The sequence below is a fragment of the Diadema setosum genome, chromosome 14 (assembly GCF_964275005.1).
Source record: "Diadema setosum chromosome 14, eeDiaSeto1, whole genome shotgun sequence".
Classification (NCBI taxonomy): Eukaryota; Metazoa; Echinodermata; class Echinoidea; order Diadematoida; family Diadematidae; genus Diadema; species Diadema setosum.
In genome coordinates this window covers 28,601,248-28,615,922 of record NC_092698.1, presented here as the reverse complement: position 1 = coordinate 28,615,922, position 14,675 = coordinate 28,601,248, and the positions used below count along the sequence as shown (strand labels likewise).

The 14,675-nt window shown below is 38.0% G+C and overlaps 1 protein-coding gene across 2 annotated transcripts in view; it reads left to right on the top strand.

The window, feature by feature from the left end:
- Window positions 1-14,675, top strand: part of LOC140238115 (mothers against decapentaplegic homolog 4-like) — a 52,602-nt gene that overhangs the window by 16,515 nt on the left and 21,412 nt on the right. For both annotated transcript variants that reach the window (XM_072318050.1, XM_072318049.1), the window contains exon 2: window positions 11,062-11,236. In XM_072318050.1, the coding sequence (XP_072174151.1) occupies window positions 11,062-11,236 (175 nt within the window). The remainder of the gene's footprint in view (window positions 1-11,061; window positions 11,237-14,675) is intronic.

The following is a 14,675-nucleotide window of genomic DNA, read 5'->3' as shown; positions in this document are numbered from 1 at the left end:
TTTGTGTTGGAACCGCTGGATGAGGAGACTACTAAGGCTTGTGATGTCATATGAGTACAACAGTATAAAGAAAATATAAAGAAAATTCAACATATTTTCACTTTTTTTCGCATAATAAAAGAGCACTTGACTTGCCTCTTTCTAAAGGCAATGGGAATAATATTACCCATAACATATGTCAGTAACGAGTCAAGGGAATGTGTACTTTTTTAAGAAGATGAAATTTTGTGAAATTCTCTTTATATTTTCCTTTTATTGTTGTACGCATGTGACATCATACACTGCAGTAGTCTTCTCATCCAGCAATGACTGCACAAAAACTTCAAAAATTCATAACTTTTGAACGGATTGTCCGATTTTCCTCAAACTTTCAGTGATGTGTTCTACTAATAATATTGCTACATTCTCTCAATCCTTATGTTAATGAAGGTGAACTTGTCCTTTAAGTAGATTCGACTTACATAACTGCATAACAGACGTGTCTACAAAATAGAATCAATAATCAACTCCAAGTGTTTGCATAAATGTTGTTTTCTTGTTACATCAGAGATATTTCCTTGTACAGTTGTAGGAAATCAGAAGGGGACATAAAGACCAACTTTTTTTTTTCGGTTTCATATATTGTGTAGATGTTTGACATGCATGCAAAGTAGATTTAGCCAAGACGATCATCAAGATGAAAATGTTGTCCTCACAATTTGCTTTAATCACGTATCTCAAGACCTGAATTTAAGGCACACTGTAATAATTTTTATCTGTATCCTTTTTGACTCTAAAAAGCAGAGTCATAACCTTGGACATGTTTTGTTACTGTAAATGATGTTGCTAAAACCACTGTCATAATAGGAGGTGATATTTGTGACGAAACATAAGCTGGTGCTGTAGGGTGAGCTACAGTAATATTTGAGATACTAGTGCAGTATTGTAGCAAGCTGTGAACACTAGATTCAGATGAATCATTTTGCCTTTCAACGTACAGTATACCAGCGGCTCTCTTTTTTAGCTAACTGAAGTCTCTGAGGTTTTGATGTAGCACTCCAGAAGAATCCATTCAGTAATACCTTTATTTCACAAGAGCCACCAGCCTTCTGCTGCTAGCTTTTTTCTTGGGACTCTCTGTACATTCAGGATTATTGTCTATCAAGTGGTTTATTGATTGGCAAACTAATCCCATCCCAAGTTCAGTGTTAGTTCTCCAAAAGTTGGGGGGGGGGGGTGGGGTGGGAGAATATCAGTTCAAAGTGGACACATAACATACGCGAGCCATCGATTACTCTAGGACACTCCCTGTTCATTATTTCATTCCTCAAGTGGTTCATTGTTACACTGGAGCACAGAAAACCACTGAAAGTTCAGCAGCTCGTGCAACGCCTCTTATTCACAGAGCTGGCAACCAACCGTTTTTAAAAGAAATTGCACAAAAGACCGAAAGGAATACAAAAATACAAAAGTGTGTGCGAAAAGTAAAAGTCACAGGAAAAAAAGATTACTAAATTAAAAATGATGGAGGCATTTTAAGCATCACTCGGTGGTAAAGATGATTTGATCTAACAACATCCACTTTCTGATTTGTATCCGACATATCAGAATTTTAGAGCACGCAGATATCTTCTGACACTTGTCCTAGTCTTTATTTTCTGTGTGCTAAAAAAAATGTGATGATTTTCTGAGCTGCCATGATGAGTTGACACACAGCGGAAGTTTCATGAATATCTCCCCAGGGTGCTGGCTGTGTGTTGGTGGGGAAACCATCAAAGCCAGCACCCCTCTGCCCTGCTTCCGCTGGAGCAGAAATGGACATGAGTGTGATTGTTTGAAGATATGATGCTATTAGATATAATTACCATAGCTTTTTAATAGCATATTTGAAAAAAAGAGCCAGTTGACAAAATATTATTGAAGGAAATACATGAACTCTGGAGGTGCTGAATACTAATTTGTGCTTCCAAACTTTGGCCGCTCTTTACTCATTGTTCTGGGACCATGTCTCAAATGAGTGTTATTTAACCCTTGCAGGGCCACAATATCAAAGTATCATGTTATAGCCCTTATACATGCTAGTCACTCGGGGATGCATCAGGACAATTACCCTCCCCCACCCCATCCTACCTGACATTTACCCAGTGGTTGCTCATAATTACTGTCATTCCAGTTTCAGGCAGCAGCTCCATATGATAAGAAATAGCTACAAACTGTTCACTGAAACAAGTCAAAAGTGAGACTACGCAGGCAAGGCACACATAGATCATATGATATCATTGTGCGTGATGATATGTCCGTGAAACTAGCAAAACGGCAGCCGCATAGCTGCCATACTATCTATGCCTCAACTAATTTATATTTTTAAAGTAACCAGTCAACAAGTGGTGTTCCCTTTTCAAGCTGAACACACATGAATTTACTTTGTCTATGACTAATTTGCTATCAGATTGGCCCTATTGAATGGGGGGGGGGGGGGGAGCTGCCTTGACAGTATCCCACATGTTTTTTTCTTCTTGTCTAACCTCACATTGAATAAATATTGTATACTTTCTTGTTTGAGAAATGTTTTGAGCAGGTGTTTACCAAGTAGTACACTTTTCTCCTAGAACAAACTCTGTCAACCACATACATGTAGGCCATAACTATATCATGATATGTGTTGCCCAACTAAACTCACGGCATCTGACATGTGCCCATTATCAGAACACCCCCTGACACAGCTACAAATCTAGTTAAAAAAGAAATTACACAATCTACCACAAATTTTGCATTACACTCACATGGAATAGAATGCTGAGACTAAAGTATGATATGTGGATCCATAGTGAGCCGTCGCGATATGTCCACGGAGCAAAATTTCAATTTCTAACCGCAAAGCCTGACCATCGCTGCACAATTTAAAGTTCCAGCTTTGAACAACGCAAGGTTGTACGCATGCATGACCTGAAAGTGCTCTGTGTAGCTGTGCAGTGATCGTTTCCTTGCGCACGCCACTTGAATGTACCACCTTGCCCCACTTGAGTATACCACCTCTTGGCCGACAGCATGACCTTTTGAAATGCAGCAATAACTCTTGCAGGTCATTATAGCCATTACTATTCAGTGGTACAGTGCACTCCCGTTATAACGAACATGGTTATAACAAAATTCCGGTTACAATGAAATGAAAATCCAGGTCACAAAATTATAAGCTGTATGTTTCTTATTGTTTATTCATTCGGTTATAACGAAATTCGATTGAATGAAAGAAAACTGCCGGTCCCGCGGACTTCGTTATAACAAGAGTCCACTGTAACTGTGCAGAGATAAGTGACCTACAGTGGGTAGACGACACAATAAGTCCTCGTTTTTTGACAGGTTGTATATTGTGTCTACGAGGTCAATATCGATAACACCAGTATGTCCCTAAAATGAGCAAGATAAGACGTATGTGGGCCTGAGGTACCAAACATAATGTGATTAATTCAAAATCTGTGCCATCGTACTGAGTAGACTGGTGTTTTTACTGCGAGTGATACAGCCCTCTTGTGACTTGCTGTACAGCAACAGGGCTGTGTATATACACATGTGCCTTCCCATTCATACATACCTGGGAGGCATTTTACACATTGGTTATATATGCTCTTCAAAAAACAAATAAACAAACAAACAAATTAACAAAATCTTATTCATGGACACAAAGTAATTTCTTGCATTTTATTATTTTTCACAGTTTACATCGATATGTAAAAATCAGCCAATTTTGAAGTTTCTTTAACCTTCAAGATAGTTTACCCTGCACAGTATTTATGAGGGGCTTGCAAATGATAATGATAAACAAAAAGAAAAAATAATTTCGTGATTCAATTCGCCACACAGTGCATGGGATGGGGGTGCCAGGGGTCATAGTGTGGTCATTGTTGAGGCATGTGCAACTTGTATATTTTAAGTGCTTTGCTTGCAGCAGGAGTAAGTCTGTTTTTTGTGGAAGTGTGAACAGCGAGGTATAACATCGATTTCTGCACTGCTATCCAAAAAAACAACAATGTGATAGTTCTTGAGTGTGAATGGGCCATGCGCCAGTTCTTTTAGGGGTCATTCCTGGCAGCCTGGTGGGTGGAAAAATGATTCAAAGAGCTCCTGGCATGTCAGCAATTTGTCTCGTCTATTTAAGGGCACCAGGTGGATGCAGACAGAAGTTATTAATGACTGCCCACTAACTGTCCAGACAAATTAGGAAGCCTCCAATCCCGGGAACAGGTGATATATCCAGCTCACTGAGCTGTGGGAGTCTGGGTGCTCTCAACGACGACGACAACAACAACAACAATAGAACATTAACGACAACAACAACAGAAAATTAGCGACATAGGGAATGATTATTCTCTGACCTCTGTGTTGCGAACTGTGTATGGTATATTGACATGGTATTGTTTTTCATCCTTTCACGTAATGGGGGAGGGGTTTAACAAAATACAGGATTCGCTGGTTTAGATTGTTAAATAAATACATAGTATGAATAAGGTGTACTGATTTTATATCATAAGATTTTACCATGATGTGCAGACACTGTAGAAGTTGGATGGAGTAGGCCTAACCCCTTTGATCCTGTGATAAACACCAGATTGTACATGTACAGTATGTATTATCGCAAAAGTCACTCACAAAACAAAGCAAGACATATTCATATTGTTTGGATGATTTTGCTGTTCATGGTCATCCAATCAAAATTTTGTTCCATGTTTGTCAATTTTTTTTAAAAATTGAAATGTTTCTGCTTTGATTGTTGCCAAAAGACTAGTTTATTGACAAACTTTGACTTTATGTTATCAAAGGTTTCTCCAGGCAACCAGCAAGCTGGTCCAAGGCTTGCCCCACATTGCAACACGTAATGCATGCAAGCTGTGCTACGAGTATCAAAATGCATTGGCAATGTTCAAGTGTGTTAAAATAGCTTGATAAGGTCCTTGTAGAAGGGCAAAATATCCATAAATTTGAATACTAGTAAACCAGACAATTATTTAAAAAGCACACAAGAGAGAGAATTAATAGACTCCATGCTTTTCTCCAGATTTCTGACAAACTGTAGATATGAGAGTGTAGATCTGAGAAGGCAGTAATATTATACTATAAAACCAGAAATATGAGCTGAGGTAGATTGGGGGGGGGGGGGGATTGGAGACGATGGCCTTTTTCGCTGCATGAAATTTGTGTGAATTGCCACTGGCAATCAATGCATATAGTGCTGAGAAAAACCTTCACATGCATTTTAATTTCGCAAATTTGCCAAAATGTTTGGTTTTAAAGTACTTTGATGAAAGAAAAAGTCAGATGTTGCAGTGTAATTTCACATGTCCCAAACATGGTCTGCATAAGTAAATCAGTGGTTGGGATTGATGTTAGGATGAAATGAATGAGATATTTCCTTACAATGAGCTGTTCTCCCTAATATGACATTACATGTATTTTGTATTTGTCTATTACTCTTACTCTTTTTTTTTTCATTGTCATTGCACATTGATTCCAAGGGACCACTTAATTTGCACTCTGCGATAGGTATGATGTGTGATGACTTTGCCTAAGCAAGAGCTGAAGTGGTCACAATCATTTGATGTCAACTGCTTGCCATCATGGCGAGTGTGATCAGTTTTATTCTGGAAGTCTCAAAACAGACTGTGATGCATAGTACAGTGAAACCCCGTTATAACGAGTTCGGTTATAACGAGGAACCGCTTATAACGAGGTGATCGCGTCGGTCCCGTTTTCCTTTGCGTGTAAACCTATGGTAGAACGAACCGGTTATAACGAGTTCGGTTATAACGAGATTCCGGTTATAACGAGGACTTTTTCGGCGCATCATGATAAAGAAAAACATAAGAAATTTGATCGGATATAACGAGGTACCATTTCTTGACTTGCCGCTTTTCAAACACGAGTCAAATGAAACATTGAAAATCGAATTCACGCTATCCATGTCTTTTTCACGTTTTGCAGAGAACGGTTCCTTCCATGTTTTCTTCTAAACCACGCAAAAAACAACACATTAATGCCATTCGATGTTCCTACTAAATTATTAAACATAATCACTCGATTTTCTTTTTCGCGAGATCACATGCATGCGTAATGTTATAGGTCAGACCACAGCGCAACAAGGGAAAAAAGATAACGCACTCAAAAACTTTTCATGTAGCGACACTCGTGGCAAATATGGAAATTGGAATGCGTGTTCAACTCAACATTATATCCTTTCCATTTGTAGTCCCAACTTCACTTCTTTTGCTGGTTAGCAAATACGAGTGTATGATTATAGCCGAAATAATTAATGAAATCGCGATCTCGCCTGGTGACAGTAGCGTAAAAATAGTTGAATAACGCAATCCTGTCGCAATTTTTTTAAGAACGGATGGATACAATGCGAAGGGATTTTCGGCAGATGATAAAGAACGCATCTTTAATCCTTTCAGGCGCAACGATAATACATTGTATGAGATTACAGCCGAAATGATTCATGAAATCATCGCATTCCCGCTGGGCACCAACAGCGTAAAATAACCTCGCAAGTTACGGTAAACGACGCACGAATGTTACTCTGAAATCATCGCGATCTCGCCGGATGACAGTAGCGTAAAAATATGTTGAATAAAGCATGTTTAGCTACTTAATCGGTGTTCAGAAGAAGAAACAAACGTATTTAAGAATTTTGAATAGATCTGGGTTTGTTCATAATCACAATTTTAACAACGCATTTCCCAATTAAGATTAAACAATCTTTCTTTCAAAATGGTCTACGAGTAACAGATTTGCGTAAAAAGAATCACAACCTTCTAAATTCAATCCTGTCGCTTATTTTTCAAGCACAGATGTACAAAACGCGAAGAGATTTTCGGAAGAAAATGAACAACGCATCTTTAATCCCTTCGGGTGCAACGAACATACATTATATAAGATTACAGCCGAAATGATTCATGAAATCATCGCATTCCCGTTGGGCACCAACAGCGTAAAAATACCCCGCAAGTTACGCTAAACGATGCACGAATGTTACTCTGAAATCATCGCGATCTCGCCGGTTGACAGTAGCGTAAAAATAGTTGAATAACGCATGTTAAGCTACTTAGTCGTTGTTCAGAAAAAGAAACAAACGCATTTAACAATTTAAATAGATCTGGGTTTGTTCATTATCACAATTTTAACAACGCATTTCACAATGAAGATTTTCTTTCTTTCAGAATGGTCTATGAGGAACAGATCTGCGTAAAAAGGATCACAACCTTCTAAATTCAATCCTGTCGCTTATTTTTCAAGAACGGATGTACAAAACGCTAAGAGATTTTCGGAAGAAAATAAACAACGCATTTTAATCTTTTCGGGCGCAGCGATCATACATTGTATAAGAATACAGCCGAAATGATTCATGAAATTATCGCATTCCCGCTTGACACCAACAGCGTAAAAATACCTTGCAAGTTACGGTAAACAACGCATTTTATACAATGTGATTTTAATATAATATAGGCCTATACTTCTCAAGAACATAATGTGCACTATTATGCGAAGAGATTTTTGGAAGAAAACTAAAGAATTAACCTATTTCAACCCCAACTTTTTCGCCTAATTCACAAATAATTTCCCTTTATTCTCTCGATAATAATGATCCATAATTGTGTAATAACAACGCAAAGGATGTTCTTAACTTTCATTGTTGGGTATATTATGACGTCGTGCTTATGTTTTTCTTTGTTTTTGATGCGTACGGTTATAACGAGGTACCGGTTATAACGAGGTAATGTCGCCGGTCCCACGGACCTCGTTATAACGGGGTTTCACTGTATAAGCAAGGAGGTACTAGGCGAGTACCTCCTTGGTGTAAGTAATGATAGGGGAGCCGGCACGTGTGATCCAGCAATGCATTTGTGTTTGTTCCAGCAACAGGAGTTAACTCCTGTGAACTCCCGTGTTCTTTTTCTGAATCAATTTTAGAACAAAAAGAACAAAAAGGATTTTGTTCGTTCCTCGCGAATATTTTCCCCGTCTACGTTCAACTTGTATACTTAAGACTAATTTGCCGAGTTTTAATGAAGTTTCAGCTACATTCATCTCCTTGATAAGATGAGTTTCTCGAAAGACCAGCACTACCCATCTAGATACGTGCAACACATGGGTTTCCTCCGATGAACAACTACCCGGGTATATCTCCTGGCAGCCTGATCCTTCAGCAGAGAATATATATACTTATGCATTTACACAGGCCCCTTGTAACACATTGTTGAAAGTCCCATTTACCCCATTATTCATCATGCCAATGATATCAGAGTTTTGAAAATATGATGTTAGTCTTTATGTACATCCTCCTTGCTTGAGAAAGACTACGACAATGTTACAAATAAGATAATTATACTGTAAGTTAAAGGTTTCGAATTTAATATGTGTTTCAGAAGTATTTACCAGGTATACAAATGACTTTCCACTCACTTTGTGATTGGTAATTCGGTGAGTCTCCAGGCTAAGATCTGTGTTAGTGACTGCAAGGAAAATGCTGAATAATGTTTCAGACCCCAGCAGTCTTAAAAAAAACAAACAAACAGATGATCCATATGAAGGCTATTATTACTCATCACATACACACATAGCTGGTAGAGACATGCGTGAATGTATGACTCACTCGCCAAAGAATTACATGCATGTGCCAATCTCTGGCCAAATTGGCAGGGATCCTTGCACCCTCACTGACGACGCAAAGGGGACCGGTGCCATCTTTGATGTACATTCTTATTTTGCTGTTGTTGTTGTTGTTTTACTCCCCAAAGTGTGCCATAAAGAAATCTGATTCTCCCCCAATAGGCCTTTGGGTATCAAGGACTTACTGGCCTGATGTCCAAGACAAACTTATATGATGCAAGCAACAATGACATATAATTGTCACAAGAAGATCATTTAGTTGCAAGTCAAGTGTACCTTTCACAGTCCATCTTATCTTATTTTAAATATTGGATGCATTATATTCCTGAGTGTGTGTGCGTGTGAGATTATGTTCCCTTTTAAATAGTGGGAGGGGGAGAATATCCCCCCCTCCCAAAAAAAAAAAAAAATGTTTATAATGTAATATTGCAGTACGATGTAGTTCGATATTTCAAAACAAACCTGAGTATTGCAATACCTCGAGGCATACAAGAGTCATGAGAAATGGTCAACTTTGGACCAGATGAAGAGCTGAACAACAAGATGCCATGTAGTGATGACCAAAACAGCAGATGATGAGAAGATGTTGAAAAAGATCTATTGGAACAGCGTAAATATGTTGTAATTGTTTGAAGACAGGTTGATGTTGTTATTGTGGACAGACAAATGATCACTGTCAATAATGCTGCCAAAGGGTTTAATAGCAACTGATCCATCCGTGGTTGGAGATTAGTCAGTTGTCTTTCATGGAACAGGCAGATATTTTTCAAAGATTTATGTTCGGATGAAGATGTCGACCTGCCGATTTGAGTAAGCTGTCCCTCTCTGGTAAAGTCTGCTTTGTGAATGATATTAACCCATTGAGGACGGGCTGATTTTGCAACAACACACATTTCCCATAGACGCCTGCCCGAGTATACTTGGGACTCCTCTTAAACGGGTTTAGCAAACAAATGAGTAGAAGTTTCATTGAGCTTTGACATTCAATGTATCTTGTGAGAGCCAACAACAACAACTAACTATACCTGCCAACGGCCTGTGTTTGACTAGAGAATAGAAGTAAGAAAATGCAAAATCAAAACACCAACTTTACCTAAATCCTCAATCAAGCATTCATCTGACACAGAAAGCCATTGACAAGCTACGAAAAAAAAAAACACAACAACTTGTGACAAACAGCTCCCACCATTCTGTCATAATTACGGTGATTATGATTGTTTTTGTTTTTCTTGAAAAAAAAATCTCATATTTGTGCAGTGTACATTTAATACATCAGGCATATTGATGGATGCATATAAAGGTACTCAAAATGATGACTTTGGAAGATCACTTTGTACAAGTGTGTTCAAGCACTTGTGTTTGTTTATAGTCATTGTGAGTGAAGTAAACCAGAAAATAATCTTCCAACTCGGATTAGATTAGCAATTTTAGCTGTTGAATAGTATTTCATATGGTATCCTTTACATTTCTATGGAAGAAAACTGCTACACAAAAGATAGTTTGTTTGGCAGTGGTATAAAAATTGCACAACAAATTGTGATGCAATACCAGGAAAATTATTCCCTGTAAACAAATATTGTACAAAGTTGGAGCAGAAATGAATGGTGCTGATGAAGGGCTTGCTGCCAAAGAGCCAATTGACTTTTCCCCACAGAGTACTTTGTTTATCATAAAGAGCTTGAAATGTAATGTGTACCCCATCCCGATAAACTGATTATCTAAATACTGTACATGTAATTGTGTCTTTGTGACAAATTTTTATTCTGACTTATAAATTGAATCAAAATGTATCAGTTTGAAAAAGTAGAGCATTCAGGCGTGTTTTTTCCTGTCCGCACAGTTTTACTCAGTTGCACTCAGTAACCAGTAGTGAATAGTGCTATAGTACATATTCTTGTTGTACATACACTGTATGTGACTCTATTCTAAAATGGTCACATACTTAATGACATTACAGGGTGTTTTATTCATTTTCACAGCAGACACTTTATAGCCAAAAAAAAAAAAGATCAAAACAAAACATAAAGATAAAAACACCTGTAGGCATCATATTGTGAGGGTTTTCCCTTTACATTGTTTCATACGGGTAATTTTTTTTTCTTTGATAGGTGGAAATGGAGTTACGGGGTCAGGGTTGTGTGTTATTCATCACAACTCTTTTGCTTGATAACAAGGATTTTTTTTTTAATACTTTGTACGTTACATTATTATCATCATTATCATAATTATCATTATTGTGATTAGAATTATAACTATTATTTTCATTATTGCTATACTGTATTTATGATTATCACACAAATGTTTTTATTATGAATAATGAACTCATATTTGATATTGGCGTATTTCTAATCCTCATGCATACACACTCTCTCTCTCCTCCCTCCCCCCCCCCCCCCCATATTCTCCTTGTTCCTTCAACAGGTTGCAGGTAGGAAGGGCTTCCCTCACGTCATCTATGCCAGGATATGGAGGTGGCCGGACCTTCACAAAAACGAACTCAAACATCTCAAGTTCTGCCAGTTTGCATTCGACCTCAAATGCGACAGTGTGTGCGTAAATCCCTATCACTACGAGAGGATAGTGTCGCCCGGTATCGGTATGTATCACCCAAACCCCCCCCCCCCCCCCCATGAAAAAAAAAGATGACAATTTTTATAAAGAACATGAAAAATATTATATGTTCAATGTTTGTATGTGTGACATTAGTTCTTTAGATAAAAAGTTAGGGGTAGATATTCCAGGAGATGACGAAGAGAATAGAGCAGTGTGACAAGATGTCAACTACTGCATATCAAGGAGAAAGTCATCGTAGATGTTTCAATCATCACACTCTTTTTTTTTTTTTTTCTTTCGGCAATTAGATTGAAAATAGCGGGAACGTAGAATTAGACTTGTCTATTGATTGTCTACTAGTCTGCTCTTGTGATGTGTTGTTTGCCAGTTGATTTATTGTGTCTGGCAGTATTAAGTATGATCCAGCTGGAGTCTCTAAAACATACCTCTCAATTGGGTTCTTATATTTATTTCTTAATAACATAGCTATTCAGCTCTTTGTTTTTCCTTCTTTTTTTTTTTTTTTGGGGGGGGGGGGGTATCTTTGTGGTGTATCCACCAGTCTACCTCTTCCCAATAATCCTGGATCCAGGTGCATAAAAGCAACAAATATTTGATGAAAAAATGTGATGACGTTACTACGTAAACACAAGTGGCATGAAATTGTCTGCTAATGATGCTACTATACCTACATAGTATGACAGATGAAAGCTACACAATCGTGCATTTTTGTGAGGTTTTTATGAGACTCCGTGAGTGCATCATATCGCGACTTGTGTGGTAATTCTTGTGTGGTAATCAATTGACTTCAAGTCAATCAACTACAGTCATTTTAAACCATGTTATCTGGATGATGCTGAAAATTTTGCCACGAATGCCTGAAAGGGGTATCAGTGTATGTCTAAAGTTACTGCTCTCATCATAGAGGAGAAAGCTAAAGGGAGGAATATTGTGAAAATTCTGGTGTCCTATAAATGTTCCTGATATGATAGTGTGTGTGTGGTATATCATGATACTCTTCCCCTCCCCCCCCCCCCCACCACATCAGGTACTGACTTCCACATTCCATCTGTAGATGATAAGACGAGCTTCTTTTCTTACCATTATCACCCTCAGCAGGTGTACTGTATCTTGTATGCAATTCTGGAGTTGAAATGCAACTAGTTAAAGGGGAATAAGACCCAAATTTAAAGATGGATTGAGTTAATTCTGCAATATTAGTAGAACATATCTGCATTGGTGGAGTTTGAGGATGTCGCCATCCCTGGAGAAGATTACTACAGTTCATGACATCATGCGTGGACAACAATATAGAGAAAATATAAAGAAAATTCAAAAAAATTTAATTTTTTATGAAAATTACACATCCCCTCCTTGATACTGTATTTTCTTTACATTGTAACAAACGCAAACAGAAAAACTGACCAGAATGATAATTTTCTTTACATTGTTTTACATGTGTGACATCACGAAATGCTGAAGTCATTTAGCAATAGTGCCACAGAAACTTTGAAAATTCCTAACTGTTTATCAATAGTACATATTTCAGTTTCATACTTGTATAAAGAAATAATGCATGGATGGCCCCATGTGATGTACTCTATGCGCCAAATACTTTGCAAGGTGTTTATTTTTTGCAAATTTTGTGAGTCGGGTGCTATTCGCGAAGTTGAAAACATGCGAAAATATTGACTCTGATCCTGACACGATTGTGATGTGCACAGATACATTTCTCCATTTAGTACTGCACTCCACAGTTGCAAATTTAACTACTCGCAAAATTGCTAGGAAGCTCTGATTCGTGAAAAATTGAACTCGCTAAAATATATGGCATATACAGTAATAGGTACACGGGTAGAGAGGGTTGAGGAGAGTGTGGTTGGTATGCCATAGCCGCCGAGTCTTCCTGAGATCTGCAGGCAGCTCCGTGAAAACTGGAATTCCTCTTCACTTCATGCCAATAGAATACCTCCTCTATGAAGAGCCTCCCTGAGTCAGGTATTACTTTGGCCTGTCGAGTTGAATGTGATAGACAAGTATCCTCGTGATTGCTCTTTAGAATCTCCCCTATTTTGATGAGGGAATGCTGGTGGCCCTGAAAATGTTCCAAACAATCAGCTGCTCTATCATTATTAATCTGTATATTTAACAGGGGATGCACAGATTTGCCTGATGGACTTGCGTCCATGTAAAGACGTTCGCTAAGATGGTCATATTCATTTTTTTATCATTTGTGTTGTTGTTGGTGCCGTTGGTGTTGTTTTTGTTGTTGTTGTTGTTGTTGTTGTTGCTGCTGCTGCTGTTGTTGTTGCTCCAGAGTCATGATTTTGGATTGCTGAAGTTAGAGATGTGCTGTCCCATCTTCTTACCAAGTTGAACCCCAGAGGAAGTGGTTCATGGGTATCCCTGAGTTCATCAGTTCTGGGGTGGGAGCTCTCCTGCCCAACCTACACAGAGCCGTTTTTAATGCAGCGTAATGCATAATGCATGCACATATTATACCTGGTACAGTATAGACAATTAAAGATTCAGTGCAACTTACCGTTAAAGGCATATTTGTCGTGATAATCCCATCTCGGCTGGAGCTTTTTTACATGCCCACGCAGACACTTTTTATACCCTCGCCCACACAAAAGAGTGGAGGGGGTATGCATTTTATGAGTCTCTGTACAGCTTGGTTGGGTAGTTGGTTCGTCTGTTGCTCCATTACCAAATTTTGTCTTTCAAATTTCTTTTTAAATTTTGAGCAATCAACTTGAAATTTAGTAACCATGTCTGCAATAATATGTAGACTTGCAAGACTTGTCTGCCATGGTAACAGTATTTTGTGAATAAAGCAGTATAAAATATTTTAGAATAAACTTTCTCCCTCAATATTTTTGAGCATTTGACTTAAAATTTGGTACAGGTGGCCACTTAGGTATGTCAAAGTAACATATTTTGAGAATGCCAAATGATACATTGCCATGGCAGCAATATCTTTTTTTTTATATATCAAAGTCATACAAAAATATTTTAGATTTAGCTATTGTATACGCTGTTATTTTTGCTTACAGATTATATTTTCGCATGTTGTTAAATTTGCGATCCAACTGTGATTTGCGAAATTTGTGAAAATAACAGCCTATACAGTAACTCCCTCAATGTTGAGTTTCAACCGTAAATTTTGGCAAAGGTGACCAATATTGTTTGTAGATGTGCAACACACATCTTTCATCCTTAGTACAGAAATTTTGTAGATTGAATGACTTCTTCTGTTTTGGAGGTTTTGATTTGAAATTTGGCGCTTATGACTGCCATAAGGTTTAGATGTGCAAGACATATGGTTTCATCAAAGGTGGATAGGTGGATATATATTTTCAGTTTTTTTTTCAGAATATGTATACGAGAACTTAAAGGACATTTCCACCTTCAATAGGATTGAGAGAAAGCAGCAATATTAGTAGAACACATTAGTGAAAGTTTGAGGAAAATCGGACAAT